Below are 19,585 nucleotides of genomic sequence, written 5' to 3'. Positions count from 1 at the left end.
CTTTTGGGGACCAAAAGCCTCCCAAAATGGGGAGGTGTATTCCAAATTGGATCATTATATTGTTTTTGATCTATCTCGATGCATTTAGACTCTAAAAAGTGGAAGAATCAACTCACGAGACTGTTTTTACTGATGGGACCTAGTTTGGAAAAATGGGGTCTGAAAGCTTCAAGGAGCGTTTTAAGGTATCAAACGAAGTTTTTTGGGGGAAAAATTTACGTCTTTAGCATAGAACCATTTCATGTTTTTCTACACACAAAGATACTGCCAACGATGCAATCACGTAAATCAGAGTCTGTATGCAAAATTTATGCCACTCAGAAGTTTACCTTCATGTTTTCACACCTATAATTCAGAAGGATGTCACACCAACCCCCATTATTCATGGAAAAAGGGATAGACACATGTTTTTTATGTAAAATACTGTAGAAGAGTGTATATTGTAACTCTAGTTAAGAGTTGTGTTAATGGTGCTGGAAATTCATCAACCAAGGGGATCTCTCCGATATGAAGTCCCAACTAGACCTCACAACATTTGGTGTAGGAGTCCCATCTGGTATAAAGGCCCAGTTTCCATATACTCAAAGATCTGCCTTGGCTCTAGCTGTCAGCACATGAGAGTGTTACGTTGATATCTTCAAACAACAAGGTAAGTGTGCATGGTGAGTACATAATGTAACTGTGTCAAGGTTCTCTTACTGCAAAAGGGGGACGAAAAGTGAGCCTCTAAGTGAGAGGTAATAGTACCATTGAGGAAGAGACACATGTGAACCAGGAAGGTCTATCTGGCATCCAGCAAAATAGTTCATAGTGGATGCGACATTCATTAAAACCAAAGTACGAGGGAAGACCTGTCCACCATCCAACATAGTAGCCCACAATGGATGTGACAATTGTTATAACCAGTAAGCGAGGAAGGTTTGTTTAGTATCTTGTGGAGTAGTCCACAAGGATGAGACAAAAGTGATAACCAATACAACACATTCCCAACAAGGTAAGTAATAAACAACTGAAACAGTTCAACTATCTTAGTACAGTTGAAACAAACATGAATTACAAATGCCGAAATAATAGTCTTACAAACATCTACAAGACATGCATGAAAACGTGCTAGACACATATGTACATCATATATCACTAGCCTTAATAGTGGGACATTAGATCCACTCCTTGCTCCTCAAAGAACTGACTGAAAACTCTCTATGCTTCGTGGGAGGAGCCAAGGTGAAAAGTCATTGTTCATACAATGGGGGGGGGTATATATAGCCAAGGGTGATGCTTGACCCTTGTGAATCTTGGACTACCCTCATGACTGTTCAACTTCCTATGAATTTCAACTGACATGACTCTTCGTCTTCATTGTGTGTCCATTGGAATTTCACTTTACATTACATTCAGTTACAATAGATATGGCCCATGGTAGTGATGTGGCCTTGACAACTCATGAAAAAACTTGACATGACACTGTTGCATTGGATTGGCTGGTTGTGGTGGAAATGTCAAGTTGATGTTGATGTTGAATGAATGATGTGTTCTTGGATGTGTTTTATCTTCTTCGCATGGCTTGATGTTGTAGGGTATTCAATGATCTTGGTCTTGTAAGATGATTACATGAATTTGTTATTTTCGCTTGCTCTTTGATGAGCTTCTTTCATTCATCCAGCTGCAAGTGAGTCTTCTAGCATATTCACTCCTTCTTAATCTCGTTCGTCATCTTGCCATGATCCATCAGTGTACTTGTTCCTGCAATTCTCTCATGACTGGACAACATCAAATCCAAAACCTCCTAGTCTAAGATGACGTAGAGTCCAAGAACTGCTTTACCTTGACACCCTTTTTGCTCATCTTTCCTCCTTTTTCCTATCCCTATCATCTAAATAAATGCAATAAATATGAGGTTTTGTTAAGGTAAGCACTTACATGTCCTCTTTTTCATATTTTTTCCATATACTTTATTGTTTTATTAAAGTTTGCATTCAGCTACAGAATTGACTTGATTCTACAGTTAATCCACAGATCCGCAACTACCTCCATTATTGACAGGGTTCGAGTGCACCAGCTCAGCAAAAGAATATGTGGATAGGAATGATCCCCTCATGGATTCTTTCCTATTTTCTCGAACCAATCCTTCAAGATAATCTCATTGCAATGTGGTCAACCTCAAAGTCAACTGTAAGATAATGTGTCGGAAAAGAATCCAAATTTCACAAAATATTATCGATTTTCTTTTCCAAATAGAAAATTGATGATTAAGCGATATAATTTGGTTTGATAGGGATTGTAAATAAGAACAATGGTCGCTCTATGTTTTGGGTGCACGCGGTTGTATGTAATTTTGAGAACATCCTATTAAAACTATTTCTGATTAATAGACTTTGGTTCATACTTTTCATGTTGTGTTGATTAAAGCTGTTGATTGTCTCATGGAGGGCCCCCACATGCAGATTAGGTCTCTGACTCATTGCAAATAGATTTCCTTTGGTTTCTTAGAGTTAAATTATGGATGATCTATTTTATGATTTAAGATGCAATCCAATGGAGTTCGTGATTAAATTGACATTTGCATCAACAATTTCATTTGCTTTCTACCTAACATAATTTGATCATTTCATTTACTTTCTACCTAGTATATTTCAATCATCTCATTTCATAGTTTGGTTGTTTTACAACTTATCAATTTTGTTCTTGTTTTACTTTTTGCATTGAATGAAGCTGCAATAGTTAAAAAGTGACCGTATTTTTCTTAAAAAGTGAATTCAAGCATCATTCATTTTCCAACTCAATAAGGTATATCTCCTTTACATTATTTCCATCTTTCATAGTTAGTTTAGTGTGGTTGCAACGTAAAAATCCAAGTATAATAAAAAATAGTTTAACATAGTAGAGTTTAGGATCTCTCTTCAACCATCCCACAAAACTTGATTCAATTAAGATTAATTTCATAATAACCAGCTAACAGATCTTAAAAACAATACTCTAATATAGATAGTAACACCATTTCCATACTAATTCTAGATTTAGACTTTAACTATAACATAAATACCTTAACGACATAAATAAATTCTAGCACATACAGTGCACTTGTGCTTCATCAGTTTACCTTCCCTCGTCGATAATTTATGCTTACAATTCAAGAACATTAAATTGACTAAACAGATGATGCAATGTTTTCCATGGCCCAGGCCAGGAATAGATGAAAGGCTGGGAAGAGGGCCCAATAACTACGCACTACGCGGTTCCAAGTGATAAGGAGGGAGATTGGTCACTAAGTCTGCACATAGCACAACTCAATCTTGGATGAGGAACTTCGGGGCACAATCTTCACTGTTGGGGAAAATTGTGCAGTGGCCACTGGGAGGCAGGATTGCACAGTTGAGGTCACCAGTGGCAGCTGCAAGGTGGGACCCTAGGAGGCACCTCTGCACAATTTTCTAAGGGAAGACAAGACAAGGCAGCAGAGGAACCATAGAGGATAGTTCTGTGCATTTTTTGGGAGAAGTGAGTCTTGGCTGAGGGAGGCCATTGGGAGGACATATCTGTGCAATTCTGGGAGGAAAAACAGGCTCAGGTCTCTGTGCATTACGGGTTTCTAATAGGTAGGGAGGAGGCTTGATGATTGATCTTGCAAAGTGCGTAATTCAGGTCGGGCCTTGAGGTAGTTTATGCGCAATTCTGGGAAAGAAGGCAGACTGCTCACCTTTGGGATTGTGTAGGGCAACTATGCTGTGGGACAGCCTTAATCACTGTGCAGTTCTAGGTAGAAGAGAAACAACACTGAGGGTTGAGACTGAAAAATGAAACTCAATCGGGGTTCAGTAAAGTGGAGTTTTTCAGTCAGAAGGATTTTCAGGAAAATGGCTAAGTGTGGGATGCAAGTGAACTTGTGAGGACTCAAAATTGCGATCACACACTTAGCATACTTCGACAAAATGACAACATAGACCACCAGGAGAAAAAGACAAAGAATTTCCCTCTGTGAGAATATCTAGAGTTAAAAGCGACAAGTGCAACACTTGGGATAGACCTTTGGACAACCGTGATGAAATTTGTTCGACAGTGCTTATAGCTTTTTGTATGAGTGCGATAGGAGTTTACATGGCTAGGACAACTTGTATACACAAATACCAACCTTCAAGGTGACCAAAATAGTTCAAAAACATGACATAACAACCAAACATGTGAAAATATGACACTTGATCCAACAAGTGAAATGGAGTAATACATGTAGAGGAAAACCATGGAATGACTTTCAGTGCTTGCAACTGTGCATGTCATTGAAGACAGTATGATATGACAATGATAAGTAGTCCTTCAAACTACACTAAAAAGTGTATTTCAAAATATGTGCTTTGTTTTCCATACCTACCCTCCAAAGGGTTATACATCAGATGGAGTCTTCATGTGGTCCCAATCTTCCATCATATATTAGGTTTCTTGGTCTGCTTCTCTTTCTCCTTATATCCTTGAGAGTCATCTAGCATGTCATCCTTCTTTGTGGCCCCTGAGAGACACAATTATGTAGATTCATAAGGTAATGAATACTATAGGATGAGGCCCTGGGAGGACACATCTACGCAGTGTTAGGATGCGAGGCAAACTGGGCAGCTAAGGGAAAAAGCTGCGCAGTCTTAGGATGCAAGCCACTGCTACGAGACGAGGCCCTGGGAGGACACATCTATGCAATTTCAGGATGCAAGGCATACTAGGTAGTTGAGGGACAAAAATATGCAGTTTCTGGATGCAAGGCACTATTGTGGGATGAGGCCCTGGGAGGATGCATCTGCACAGTTTCAGTATGCAAGGCGAATTAGGTAGCTAAAATGCCTAAGGAACAAAACTGTACAATTTCTAGAGATAGTGGGTTCCAGCTGAGGGAAGGACACTAGAGGAAACCATTGCGCAGTTTTGAATGCTAAGGAAGGTTGGGCTTTCTACGCATTTCACAATTTCAGTAGGCAAGGGAAAATCTTGAGGGCTACATATGCGAAGTGCGTGGTTCAGGAAAGTTGGATGAGGCTAGGTTGCTAGGGAAGCTCCAGAATTTGACTAAGTGTGGGATCAAAGGAACTGACATGAAAATTGATAGAAATTGACTACGATCACACATTTTAACACTTAGTGATACAACATAGACCATCTAGAGCATATATCACATACTTCACTTAATGCAACAACATTTGTGTCAACATACGACAAGTGCGGCTTTGATGATAGACTTTGGGAGGATAAAGGTGACACTTGTGTAAGAGTGTGTGAAATGGGTGTGAAACATGTCTATGTGTTGAGGACAACCCATTCTCATAAATATTTCCCCTTGAAGCAAAACAAACTTCCCTTTACATGGCAAGCGATAATCCCCATGCCCAAACATGACACATACTATATAAGATAAAAGCATGAATGACTGTTAAGATTGAAGAGGGAAGCTTGAGATCATCATCTTACCAAATAAGTGACTAAGGAACGATCAATCACAGGATCCATTGTAGGCTCCGAAATTTAAGTATAGGCCAAAATTTTGGAGGGTGTTGCAACCGCTACAATAGGTTGATGTAGTCAAACTTAACCACTAGTAGGCTATCAGGATTTATTATAACCAGGGCACTAGGAGGAATAGGCATTACATTATTTCAAGAGAATTTGTTTCATAGATGAGCAAAGATAGCCAAGAGAGATAGGAGGTAGGGCACATACAGAGGATTTGTGCATTATAGCATCCCACGGACCACAGGCATTACTTCTTTGTACCTGCAGCCATATTTTCCATACAGATAAAGAGAGTGAAGCAACCACACCTTCCATCTCGGTTTTCTCCTGAAAGGGTTTCTCAAAGCATATTTTTTGTCTTATGTGTGTGTGAGAGATTATTTTTTCATTCTCTAATTTTCTGCATAATTTCCATTCACATGCATGCACTAATTACAGTTAATCTACATATCTTAAAGTTTAATAAAATTGTAATAGTGTAGAATATCATATTTCTAATATAGTATTATCAAATATGTTGTGGTGAACTGTCCAATGGAATATCCACAACAATTATAGATCATTTGGTATCAGAGTAGGTTTTTTTGGGTATTTTTGGATATTTGTAGGGGATCTAGTTTTGTGGGGTCAAAAATCATAAAACCCTAATCATGGCTAATGAATATGTAAACAAACCTCATGATCCTACAGAGGTGAGGTTTTTGCAGCTCGAGCAACAAGTTACAGATATAAATTGCAATGTAAACCTTGTCATGGCATCCCTAAGCAATAAGCTTGGGATATTTGGAGAAGATGGGAGTTCAAATGCAGAGGACAAATCAGAAGGGGAATGGAGAGATCAAGAACACACGGTGAACCAACCGAAGAAAGAACCTGTAAAGGATCAACCCAGTTCGAGTGTTGTGAATCAATCCATGTTTAAAATGGAAGCAAAAGTTTATATCAAGTTGTATCATGGCAAGATCGGCGATCTGAAGTTGAACCATTGGTTACAACAACGGGAATTTTATTTCAGTGTCCATTAGATCGAGGAAGGGAAAAAGATCTCAATCACAAGGCTGAAATTAAAGGTCCATGCAATAACTTGGCAGGAGAGCCATACAGAAACCTTGAGGTTCGAAGGAGAACCTCCAATGACTAAGTGGGACGATTTCAAAAACATCATTAAGTCATATTTTTATCCCATTGGGTATGTGGAGGACCAATGGATTTGGTGGCATTACTATAGGCAAAAGTTTGGCCAAAACGTGTAGGAGTACAACACAAAATTTAGAATGATGGCTATAATGTTGGATATCTATCCAAAGAAACCATACGTACTCAAGTATTTTTGGGGTCTGCACCTCCATTTGCATGAGAAAGTTATGTTGTTCAAGCCCAAATTGGTGGATGAGCCATGTGTACAAGCATAGTACCCGAAGAACATAGACCTAAAGAGAGCACAATCAAGTGGATTGAAGCAAAATGAGCAACAAGATGCTCCTAAGGAGGGGAAGAATAAGCAAAAAGGGGGAAAAGATAAAAAGAAGACAACCACAATGCACGAGTGCAAAGATCCTAGCAATCACTACAGCAATGATGGCCATACAGAGGATAAGTGTTAGAAGTTGCATCCAAATCTAAACCCAAAGAACAAGAAGAAAGATAATAAGCAGAAGAATCCCATGGCCACAGATTCAAGCAACCAAGTTGAAAGTAGCTTGGACATGGATGAGAAGATCATCCACATGTCAGTGCAGAAGGAGGTGAATCTGAGTAGCCTTCAACAACAGGAAGGGAAAGAAATGACCAAACTCTTCCATATAAAGATATAGGTCAAGAAGACAATGGTTGATGCTCTATTTGACTCAGGATCGCAGACGAATCTCATTACAATAAAGCTAGTCAAGAAGTTGGGGTTGGACATTTATGATCATCCAAACCCATATCCATCGGGATGGGTAAATAAGGATGGAAAGATGAAGGTAATAAAACAATGTAAAATTAGATTTTCTATCAGTGTTGATTTTTTTGATGAAGTAGAACTAGATGTGGTTCCCCTATGTGGAGTCATGTTTGAGAGTCCACACATGTACATGCGAGATGAAATATTCATGAGGAGATCCGATCAGTATTGGCTCGTCAATGATGGAAAATCATTCATCATTAATGCACACAAAGGAAAGTATAAAATTTCACTAGTATGTGCCAACCAAGCCAACAAGTCAATCTAAAGAGGAGTCAATAAGAGGCAAGGCATCCCTAGAGGGGTGTACTAAGAAACATAAACAAAAATTGGAGGAGTTGTTATAGGCATATAGGGATGTGTTCCTAGAGTCTAAAGGGTTACCACCTAAGAGAGAAGTGGAGCACGAGATCTAGCTATTGTCAGACTACCCATTTCCAAATATTGGTTGTACATGCAGTTTGTTATAGAAGCAAGTTAGGTGAAGAAAAATCTATAACAGTTGTTGGAAGAGGGTGTCATTCAATTGAGCACATAACCATGTGGGTCACCCATCATCATTGTGCCAAAAAAGGATGGGACTTGGCAAATGTGTATAGAGTACAGGGAGTTGAACAAAATCACACTTAAGAACAAATACCCTCTACCCAGGATAGATGATTTTTTGGATGAGTTGCAACAAGAAAAATACTTCACCAATATAGACTTGAAGTCTGGATATCTCCATGTTTGAGTTAAAGAAGAAGATACTTAGAAACACCTTTAAAACCAGGCAAGGTTTGTATGAGTGGTTACTCATGCCATTTGGCCTATGTAATGCACCAACTACATTTATGAGATTAATGAATGATGTAATGCACCCTTTTATAGATTCATTTGTCATTGTCTATTTGGATGATATATTGATATATAGTACTACTTGGGAGGAGCATATGTCACATTTGACACAAGTGCTGGAAACATTAAAGAAGCACCAACTGCTAGCAAATCTCAAGAAGTGTGAGTTTGTGAACCAATCTTTGGTGTATCTAGGGTATGTGATCAGTGGAATAGAGCTAAAGATATATCCTTCCAAGATGGATGCCATCATGAAATGGTTGGTGCCTATTAATGTTTTTAAGGTCAGTAATTTCCTTGGGGAAGCACAGTACCTAAGGAAATTCATAACCTTGTTTTTAGTGGTAGCATCACTACTCCATGGAATAAAAACATGTGGCAAGAGTTTCCAGTGGGGAAAAGGTTAGCAAAGGGATTTTGAAGAGCTAAAGAAGAAGATCAATCAAGCACCAGTTCTGTCATTACCAAACTTGCAGTGTACCTTTGAAATGGAAACAAATACGAGTGGGTATGTTATGGGAGTTGTCTTGATGCAGGGAGGAAGACTTGTATGCTACCATTTTGAAGTTTTCCATCGGGTAGTTATTAACTACCCTACCTATGACAAGGAGATTTATTCCATGGTGAAAGTTGTGAAGAAGTGGAAGCATTATCTTATAGGAAAGGAGGCAATAATCCACACAGATCACCAGTCTCTATAGTACTTGCGGGCCCAGAGTAAGCTACAGCAAACCAGGCATTACAAGTGGATGGATTTTTTACGACAGTTTCATTTTGTGATTAAGTATAAGAAGGGAAACACCAAAATGTTTCCCAACATGCTTTCAATGCCACTCACATAGAAGATTAAAGATTTGGGGACTCTTATGCACATGAAGCCATTCACCCATGATTCATATAGAGAGTCATATTTAGAGGGTGAGGACTTCAAGGAGGTGTATTAATAGTTGCAGAATCAAATCCATGTACACGCTGGCGACAACATCGTTAACTATCATCTCGAGGATGGATGACAATACGTGTTGGATAAGTTATGTGTTCCTAAAGGTGAGCGATTGCATTTGATCAAAAAGGCTCACACCTCCAAGGTTAGGGAACTTTGGTGTAGGGAAGACCATAGCTAACTTGCAGAGATATATGTATTGGCCCAAGATGCAAGATCCTGTAGGTAGGTTCATAAGAGGATGCATGCTTTGTTGTACCAGTAAGCCTAACAACAAGAAACAGGGTTTATATCATCCCTACTTGTACCTACTTGTCCTTGGGAAATAATTTCCATGGACTTTGTGGGAGGTTTACCAACAACCTGGAAGGGACATGACTACCTATTCGTGGTAGTTGACAGGTTCAATAAGATGTGTGTTATGATGCCCTGTAAAAAGACAACCAACAGACAAGAAGTAGAGATATTGTTCTTTGGACAGGTTTGGGTGCACTTTGGGATACCAAGGAGCATCACTTCAGATAGGGATACAAGATTTCTCATTGTATTCTAGACTACATTGTGGGAGAAGATGGACACAAATTTGAAGATATCTACAACATTCCATCCACAAACAGATGGACAAACGAAAGTATTCAACGGGAATTTGGTGCAACTTCTGATCAGATACAACTGGAAGCATTCAAAGACCTGGGATGAAAATATGTTAGATATACAACATTCTTACAACATAGAAGTCCACACTTTTAGAGGAAAGTCCCCATTTGAGACTTGTTTTGGATATTTTCCACCTTCACCTTTGGATATTATATATGGTCAGAAAGGAGGAGTGAAGGAAGATCTTACAAGAGATGCTTTGAGGGCTGAAAAATTTATAGAGAAGATTAGGCCGATCCATTTATAGGTACCAGGCACACTTCACAAGTCGCAGGAGACGTATAAGGCCAAGCATGATCAAACAAAATAGAGAAATCATTCAAGATGGGAGAGAGAGAATGACTACAGTTGAACAAAGAGAGGCCAACAGGGTCTGGTTATAAAATTCAGACTTTGAGGTATGGTCCCCTTGAGATACTAGAAAAGGTGGGTGACAATGCCTACCATCTCAGTTTGCCACCATATATGTACATTTACGTCATTATGAATGTGAAGAATTTAAAACTCTATTAGCCTTCCATTCTAGATCAGGAAGAGGAACAAGTCCTACCTTCTGTGGAGGATCTGGCACTAAATACTCATGTAGAGTTGATAGAAGATATAGTTTTGCAGAAGAGTTATAGAACTACAAGATAGGGGCAACATGACCTTTGGCAGATTGGGTTGAAGGGACAACTTCTAGGCAAAATTAATAATACACTAGAGAGAAGGTGGAGGAAATATTTCCTCACCTCATTTAGTATAATCTTTTGGGGACCAAAAGCTTCCCAAAATGGGGAGGTGTGATCCAAATTGGATCACTATATTGTTTTTCATCCATATCAATGCATTTAGAGTCAAATAAGTGGAGTAATCTCATGGGACCATTTTTACCAGCGGGACCTAGTTTGGAAAAAACAAGGCCTGAAACCTTCTGGGATTGTTTTGAGGCATTGAAAAACGTTTTTTGGGGTAAAAATTTCCCTCTTTAGTGTAGTACCATTTCATGTTGTTCTACACAAAAACATATTTCCAACTGCACAAGAAGCATGTCAATCGGAGTCTGTATGCAAAATTTATGCCACTCAAAATTTGACCTTCTTATTTTCACACCTATAATTGGGGAAGATGTCATGCCAACCACATTATTCATGGGAAATGGGCTAGCCATGTGTTTGTGATGTAAAAGACTCTAGAATAGTCTATATTGTAATTCTATTTAAGTGTTGATGTAGTCAAAGTTAATTGCTAGTAGGCTATCAGGTTATATTATAACCGTGCCACTAGGAGGAAGAGTCATTCCATTATTTTGAAATCATTTTGTTCCATAGCTGAGAAAAGATAGTTAGGAGAGGTAGGAGGTAGGGCTCACACAAAGGATATGTGCATTGTAGCAGCCCACGGGCCACATGCATTACTTCTTTGTACCTACAACCATATTTTCCAAACAGAGAAAGAGAGCGAATCGACCTCACCTTCCAGCTAGGGTTTCTATCGAAATGGTTTCCTATAACATATTTTGTGTCTTATGTGTGTGTGTGAACTTATTTTTTTGTTCTCTACTTTTCTGCATAACTTCCATTCGCGTGCATGCACTAATTACAATTAAATCTACAGATCTTAAATTTTAATAAAACTATAATAGTGTAGAATCTCATATAATATAGTATTATTAGTTCTGTTGTGACGAACTGTTCAGTGAAATATCCACGGCAGTTTACAGATCATCGATCAAGCGCCTAGAAAAGGCTCAATCGAGCCATTGATCTTTCCACCCAAACGCACCCTCTTTTGCCAAAAAGTGTAACCCTGCACCATGCTTTCGCTCTATTGCCCTATGTTTCCTATTACCCTAGTTAGGAATGTTTCCTATTATCCTATGTTTTTTTTTACGGTTTATTTGATATCTTTTACCCTATTTTTTAAGTTTTTTTTTTAATCTTACCCAAGTTTTCTATTACCCTATGTTTCCTAGTATCATATGTTTTCAGGATTTATTTGACTTTTTTGCTTTATATGTTTCCTATTTCCCCATGTTTTAAGTTTTCATTGATCTCTTTTACAATATGCTTTACATTTGAGACTTATTTGGCTTGTTCTCTACTCCAATACTTTATCTTATTACCCTATGTTTTATGCTTTATCCTAAGTTTGAGGGATTATTTGGCTTATTCTCTACCTTATTACTCTATCATATTAAACCTATGTTTTATTACTATGTCAATTACCTAATTACTCTATTGCTTATTCTCTACCCTATTACTCTATCCTATTACACCTTATATTTTATTACTCTATCCACTATCCTATGGGTTATGAGTTTATTATAGGGTAATGGGTTTATTTGAACTATTTTATTGTATGCTTTAAGTTTGAGGCTTATTTAACCTATTCTCTACCTTATTACTCTATCTTATTAGTCCCTGCCTCCAGCATAGCAGGGACTATAGCGATCGATCGCAATATATTTCATATTAATTCAGGCGCACCGTTACATTTAACCAATGTTTTAAAAAAAACATATCGTGGTTTTTTGGTTTTATCCAAAGTTTTGTTTTGGAGGTCTTATTGTCGGGATATCGATTGATTTCATATTAATACGCCGTACTGATCCATTTTATCCAAAGTTCTGTGATTTTATATATAGCTGGGGCAATGTTGCATAAACCTTTGTTCAAAAGGTTTGAAGTGGTGATTACACCTGTTACTGCCGGCTACCACCATTATTTACACCTGTCGCCCATGGCCACTGCCGACTGCCACCGACTCTCTACTTGAAGCAATTGAAGCAGACATCAGCCTCATTGCAAAGCCATTGAAGCAGACAACAGCCTCTCTGAAGCTCACGTCTGTAGTCAGGCACACTTCAAATGCCAAAGTTCTCCACTTCGCAAGTGAGGTTTCTGGTTTTTCCCCTGCCAAAGTTCTCCACTTCGCAAGTAAGGTTTCTTTCCTGTTTTCAATCTGCTTTCAATCTGCAAGATGTAGACTTAAACAACTCATAGTAGACTTAAACAAGTCATAAAATAAATAGTCATTCAATTCATTAGATTAGCAGAACATTTATATGGAAAAATAGAGATTTGAAAACCCTTAGACTCCAGCTTCATCTGCATTAATTAGTTTCAGGTATTTGTTCACATAGATATTTTGCAATACAAAAATGCATACCAAACTGTAAAATGAGGTACTCTTATGAGGTTGTAAATAATATGTACTTGTTGCTCTGCTTAATGTAGCGACTGGTCCATTGGTCCATGACCCGCTCTTGTGCATGTGACCACCATTCCGCTAGCTGCAAGGGATCTACCTGCAGAGGATCATGGAGAACCTGTTAATTGTGACCGATAGAGAACAAAATGCTTCAAAACCTTTTAAAGCATAAATTTAGCACCGTGGCTTCAAGGTGAACTTACCAAAACCTTAATCAAAAACTCAACGAGAAATGCATCCATTTCATTCTTTAATTTCCTCTGCTTTAAATGCATCGATTTTTTTTGCTTTAACTGTTTCTATTTACTGCAGGTGATATTAATGATATTGAACATGAAAACCTTACTCAAAAACTCAACGGTAAATGCCTCATTTAGTATTCTCAAGATCTTTAAGGTCTCTGGGAAATTTAAGATAGCAGATAAAGCATTTTGACACTCATTAAACTCAGCCATGCCCTAGCCCAAGACTGAAGTCCTATATGATATTCAAATATAAGTGAATAACATCCTATGAGTTTACATCTAAAAAAAAAAAAAAAAAGGTAGTATATTGCAGATTGAGACATGCTTAAGATAAAAGAACCCGCCATAGATTCTACAAAATCTCTTGTAAGCACAAATAAAAATTATTCTAATACGATTTCCAGAGGATATGAGGCACAACACTAAGCTTCAATTTGTTGATACATCTCACAACCAAAATTCAGCAAGAAATGACAAAACAGCAAAAATAAAAATTATTCTAATACGGTTTCCAGAGGATATGAGGCACAACACTAAGCTTCACTTTGTTGATACATCTCACAACCGAAATTCAGCAAGAAATGACAAAACATAACAAAAAAGGTGCGAGTGATAACATTACAGATGACCGGATTTGCCAACAGTTGGAAGTAACTCTTCCACATTATCCACCAAGAGTTTATAAAACAACCTTTCATTCCGCTCTTGCCCAAAAGCTTCTTCCTGTGCTCTCTTCGTTGCCTTCGTTTCTTGCTTTGCAGAATGAGAAATTGTTACTGTGTTGTGCTCTCTTCGCTGCCTTTGTTTCTTGATTTGCGGACTGAAAAACTGTTACTGACTCACGGAGCACCAACGACTAACACTTCCAATGATGAAGGTTGTGGTGGCTGGAAGGTAAAACATCAAAATTTGGGAATCAATAGTTGAGACACCTGGCATTCATGCAAGGTTGATTTACCTTATTTTTTAATTATTTGTTATTTATTAATTTTTTAATGAATGAAATTATGACAGAAAAGTAACTTTGCCTTGTGTATCTGAGTTGGTGGCTGTATAATGTCATATTAAAGTCAAAGTCTCATTGGCTGAATGCATAATGTTGGTAAGAGGAAACTGAAGACAACGTTAACAAATAGTCGTGATTTAGATGTCAATCAAATAGAATTATATCGCAAAGAGTCCCGATCCTTCAAAAAAGGGGGAACATTAATTAACTTCTTTTGCAAAACTGAATATTTGCACAATTTGCTACCTGTCTGGCAAGAGTTGTCCTGAAGTTGCACATGTGTGCCATGGTTGGTATGATGTAGACGGTAAAACTGACCAACAAAGCTCCAACTGCGGAATTGATGGGGCCAAAGAAAGGAAATATGATTGCAAGGAACCAGATTGGAATCACTACAGGCAGCCTTGCTAGTGCCCGAAGAAAAATGCTCTTGGTATCATGCATTCCAATGACTTTTTCCCAAACAAAGTAGAGAGGGGTACATGCAAAGCCAAAGGTAATGAACTGTACACAAAGAATAGCAAGATAGTATACTATCAGTGTAACCAAACTACTTTTATTAACAGTTTACAGAGAAAAATAAGTCCAAAATGGGGTCTCTAGGATGTCACATATTAAACTCATTCCAGGATAATTCTAATTTCTGAGTACGATGTCAAAATTGAAAATGTTTCAAAACAATTGTTGATAGAGACTCCAGCTTACCTGGTGAATTAACATAAGAATGACAGCAATGTCACGGAAAACTGACTTGGGGAGCAAAGCGAAAGCATTTGCATGATTCAAGAGCTCATCTCCAAAAGCCCAGTAAACCGATATTGCAGATGGCAGCGTTAATGTGAATACATACAGAGTTGCCAAAAGGTAGATATACTTGAATTTCTGAGGCTTCCACATGGCATGCATTATTTCACTGTAGAGTACAAATCCGTAATTGGTCAGATAAATCCGTAGAGAACTCAGCTCATAGAAAAGCTTGAAAATTGATAAAGAGTTGCTTACACTGTGACTGCATGACCCCCAAAAGTGTAAAGGATGTTTGTGGCTCCTGTGAAGTATAACACCATCTTTGTTGGGGCCGAGTGTTCCACATTTTCAACCTGCCCAATTTGGACACTATCAGATATCCCTATGAATTACTCTGGGAACTTCATCTTATTGCAGAGAGAAAACTGTACGGGATTTGGCTATATGTACCTGTCCATGAACAACGGCTACGATTGTCATATACCATGCAGTGTATGTTGTCATTCCAAGTCCAATGAATGACCAAATGCGGTAGTTATGGAAAGACGGGATGAAGACCGTGGTTGCACAACAAGCTCCAAAGATGTATGTCCAAGAATATTATGAAAATGAAACTTTGTTGTGTATCAAATGCCTTTGTGAAAGAATAAAGTTATGAAATAAAAGTAAATAGGTTTCAGAATATTATGAAAATGAAACTCCGTTGTGTAAACCATTACTTTATGATTGTGATTGCTTTTCTGACTGTCCACCACCGATCTGGTCGAGTGGGCCGATAATTTTACTCGTTGTTTGACGTTGTGAGCCAACGATCTTAGCGCTTGTCTATCATGTGATAACCTAACATGCACGATGACAACACATCAAAGGAGCATTGGAGTAATTATATTATATTTTTAAAATTATTAAATAGAGAATTTATTTTTAATTATTTAATTAACTGCAGTTAATTTATACGATCCAAATGAATGATTAATGAAAGAAAATTGGTGTCAACAAACAATCTCACTGCTCCTTCGATCTAAGGACGTCGTAGGTTCGTTGATTCTTCTCTAATGAGCCAAGTTAGAATAATCACGTTCACTGCTCCTTCAGCCTAAGGACATTGTAGGTTCGTTGATTCTTTTCTGATGAGCCAAGTTAGAATAATCACATTGTGTTTGAAACTATGATGCATCCCTCTAACAAAATTAATTTAAAGATTTCATCAGTTCTAAATAAAATTAGGAACAAAATTTGCAAGTGTTTGCATTGCTATTTATTTTCTGTAATCATTGATTTAGTACCTTCTTTTTTCATTTCCTTGTTCTCCTATAAAATTAACAGGGACTCCCACTGCTTGCAGTCCTTGTTCCATTATGTTTTATCCTAAATTTGAAGGCTTATTTGGCCTATTCTCTATCTTATTACTCTATTTTATTATCCTATGTTTTATGACTCTACAATTACCCTAATTACTCTATTGCGTATTCGGTATCCTATTACCATATCATATTACACCTTATATTTACTCTTTCCATATCCATTATGCTATGGGTTACCTTATCCTCTTACACCTTATATTTTATTACTTTTTCCATATCCATTACCCTATTTTTTTTTCCTGAATCAAGCTATTCTATTATAGTACAAAAAGTCAAAAAATTACATCAGTGTTACAACAGGGCCATGGCCCTGTAACTCCTGCCGAAAGATTGACAGTTTGCCCAAATTTATACATACCCAAAATTGAACAGGTACAAAAATTGGATGCTGAGCATGGACATGCTGTGACGGACTAACATAACGACACATGACATTACTTGATCAAGGACTGATAAACATATGGATCATTATAGCCGACACATAGATTTTGAAATCCAGACTGAAACCGAACACATACAGATAACAAGGTACGAAAACAGAGTGTAGCTTTCCTTTCCAGGCTGCTGAGAGCGAACTGATTGGTTGAATTAATCATCGTCTGTGGTATAGGGCTCTTCCTCCACCTTGCCCCTAAATTGTTGGGAGTCAGAGAGAGGGACCACCGAGCTGGTATGGATCCTCTGAGCCGGTTCGCTTGGGCCCGCAAGGGCAGCTTGAGTAGCTGGGGAGGAACTTTCCCTAGTAGGGCGTTGCAGATCAATTGTGGGCACCTGCATATCAATTGTGGGCACAGTCCCTTGAGCCGGTGGAGGGTTTCCTTGAGTTGCTTCAGCTTGACCTCTGAGATTGCCACAATGCTCGACAGAAACAGATATGATGAATGTGGAGTTTGCCAGTGTGCAAGGTATTCTATACCTGACTGTGGGATGCGCTGCATGTCCGCATTCTGGTATATCTCCGGTCCCAGGCGCGCTGCCACGTCCCATTGCTCTACCATGGAAGCAATGCTGGTCAGATGTTACCTCGACAAAGGAAGAAGGAGAAATTGCGGTCCTCTGAGCTGAAGCCCGACCCCGAGAGCCTCCTTGTCGGCTGCTCATTCTGAGGCGCTCCCTCTGCATTGCTAAGTTTGCCACAGAGCAAGAATGTCCCTGCGCAATCCCCCACCTCACCAGAGAATGCTCCAACGTTGCAGCAGAGTGCCCACCAGCTTCGAATGAATGCAAGAATGTGACAGAGGCTCCCGGCATATGAAGCGCCATCGCACAGATTTGCAGGAGGACAATAAAGGCAGACAAGACTGGTAATAACACCCGCGGAGGATCACCTGCATTCGCCCATATGAAACAGGCTGCAGGGTACTGCGTGGCATGTCCGGGCTGACACATGCCCATGTGAAGCACCACCTATGGACTGCGCTGCATATTAAACACCCGCATCGAGATATCCATTACCCTATTATGGATTATGGTTTTATTTGATTTTTTTTATGCTTTATCCTATTACACCTTATATTTTATTACTCTTTCCATATCCATTACCCTATGGATTATAGGTTTATTTAATTTCTTTTACCTTATGCTTTAAGTTTGAAACTTATTTAACTTATTCTATTTTACCCTAAATTGTATACTCTATCCATTACCTTATGCATTATTACCCTATTTTACACCGAAAATGTTCCCCTTTAAAGCTCTTCACCATCCACTTTCTTCTACACTTTTTTTTCCACCGTCCATTGTTGAAAACAACTGTCATTACATCCACTGTCAGTGTGTGAGAACAATTGTCATTATAGAAAATGAGGCACGTAGAACGTTGGGCGTGACAGTAGGGGCATTATCGTGTGTTTCGTCTTCTTTTTTATCTTCATGGTTGGAGAATTATTAACATAATGAATTATTGTTGATCGCTTTTTTGCACTGATGCTGATGCTCATGCTCTGGGCAGTCATTGACGAAGCCTTCATGAAATACATATTCCCCCAGTCCATGGATTCTTGGGTATCAGACAGTGAAGGGCCTCTTCTCGTCTCCGGAATTTGCCAGGCTCCCCGTAGGGAAGAAGCTACATACAATTTGAAGCTTCCACTTCCTCGCCGTAACCGTCGCTCCAAGAATGCGTGAATATTCCACAACATTGGGAATTTAGGTGGAGGGAGTAGAAATCAACCACTTTAACATGTTCAACGACGGTCAGTTCTTGGCCATTCTTGGCATCGACACTTTATTTAAGGTGGAGGAAGAAGAAGTTTCAGTTTCTTTGAAGGCGCGATGGCAGCAAGAGCAACAATTAGGGATGAGGAGAATGACATATATGTTCGAAGAAGCGATGATAGAAGCGATGATAGAGCTAATATACAGAGGGTACAACGCTCTTGACACTGGCCTGCGTCTTTTTCCCTCCATTCTTGGTCGGTACAACATCATCGTGTTCGCGCCAAACGATAACTCCATTTTCTTGGAGGCGAGCCAAGACAACTTCAATCTTCTCGGCTACCACGTGCTTCCCAATCGATGCGTGCTCTATGCCGATCTGGCCATCTGTCCACGGCCACCACATTGAAGACGCTCATGGCCGGAGATCCTTCATTGTCGTTGCTGGTGACTACCAACTTCTCTACTTCTTTTCCGCGTTTCCAAGACAGTAGGTACATTACTGTGGGGTTTGTCATGCGATTCTGTCTAAAATTACTGCTCTATGCCGATCTGGCCATCTGTCCACGGCCACCACATTGAAGACGCTCATGGCCGGAAATCCTTCATTGTCGTTGCTGGTGACTACCAACTTCTCTACTTCTTTTCCGCGTTTCCAAGACAGTAGGTACATTACTGTGGGGTTTGTCATGCGATTGTCTAAAATTACACGTAGGGGCATTAGCACTAGCTATTAACAAGTGTTATAATCACAATGGAGGAGTGGTTATAGCCATCCTTGGCCATAACTTCGCATGAGGCACATAAATTGGCTTGATGCCCCCGAAGTTGGCACATAATTCCACTTCCAAAAGCATATGGCTGTAATTAATTCACGCATAGCGGCCAGTACTCCCAGAATTATTCCGAGCACCACAGCTCTTTTGCCTCCTACAAATTTGACATGAAGCCTTGGTAAATTAACAGTGTCTTTTCTCAGAAAATGAACAAAATCACTACCCTTGT

At 39.0% G+C, this 19,585-nt stretch overlaps 1 protein-coding gene and 1 pseudogene across 1 annotated transcript in view; one reads left to right on the top strand and one right to left on the bottom strand.

Moving 5' to 3' along the window:
• LOC149238112 (auxin transporter-like protein 4) overlaps positions 1–15,417 on the bottom strand; it is a 90,128-nt gene extending 74,711 nt beyond the window's left edge. The window contains exons 1-4 of the mRNA XM_089369468.1: positions 15,315–15,417; positions 15,018–15,225; positions 14,559–14,816; positions 12,580–12,812 (exon numbers count right to left, since the gene is read on the bottom strand). Of these exons, the coding sequence (XP_089225594.1) occupies positions 12,580–12,812; positions 14,559–14,816; positions 15,018–15,225; positions 15,315–15,379 (764 nt within the window). The 5' untranslated portion in view covers positions 15,380–15,417. The remainder of the gene's footprint in view (positions 1–12,579; positions 12,813–14,558; positions 14,817–15,017; positions 15,226–15,314) is intronic.
• Positions 15,418–18,295: 2,878 nt separating this feature from the next.
• Positions 18,296–19,162, top strand: LOC149238111 (uncharacterized; annotated as a pseudogene).
• The last annotated feature ends 423 nt before the right edge of the window (positions 19,163–19,585 follow it).

The sequence above is a fragment of the Pinus tabuliformis genome, chromosome 8, assembly GCF_031772625.1.
Source record: "Pinus tabuliformis cultivar Carrire ecotype Pingquan chromosome 8, CPIR1, whole genome shotgun sequence".
NCBI classification, from domain to species: domain Eukaryota; kingdom Viridiplantae; phylum Streptophyta; class Pinopsida; order Pinales; family Pinaceae; genus Pinus; species Pinus tabuliformis.
The sequence above is the reverse complement of the archived record's forward strand: the minus strand, read 5'-3'. Positions and strand labels throughout refer to the sequence as shown.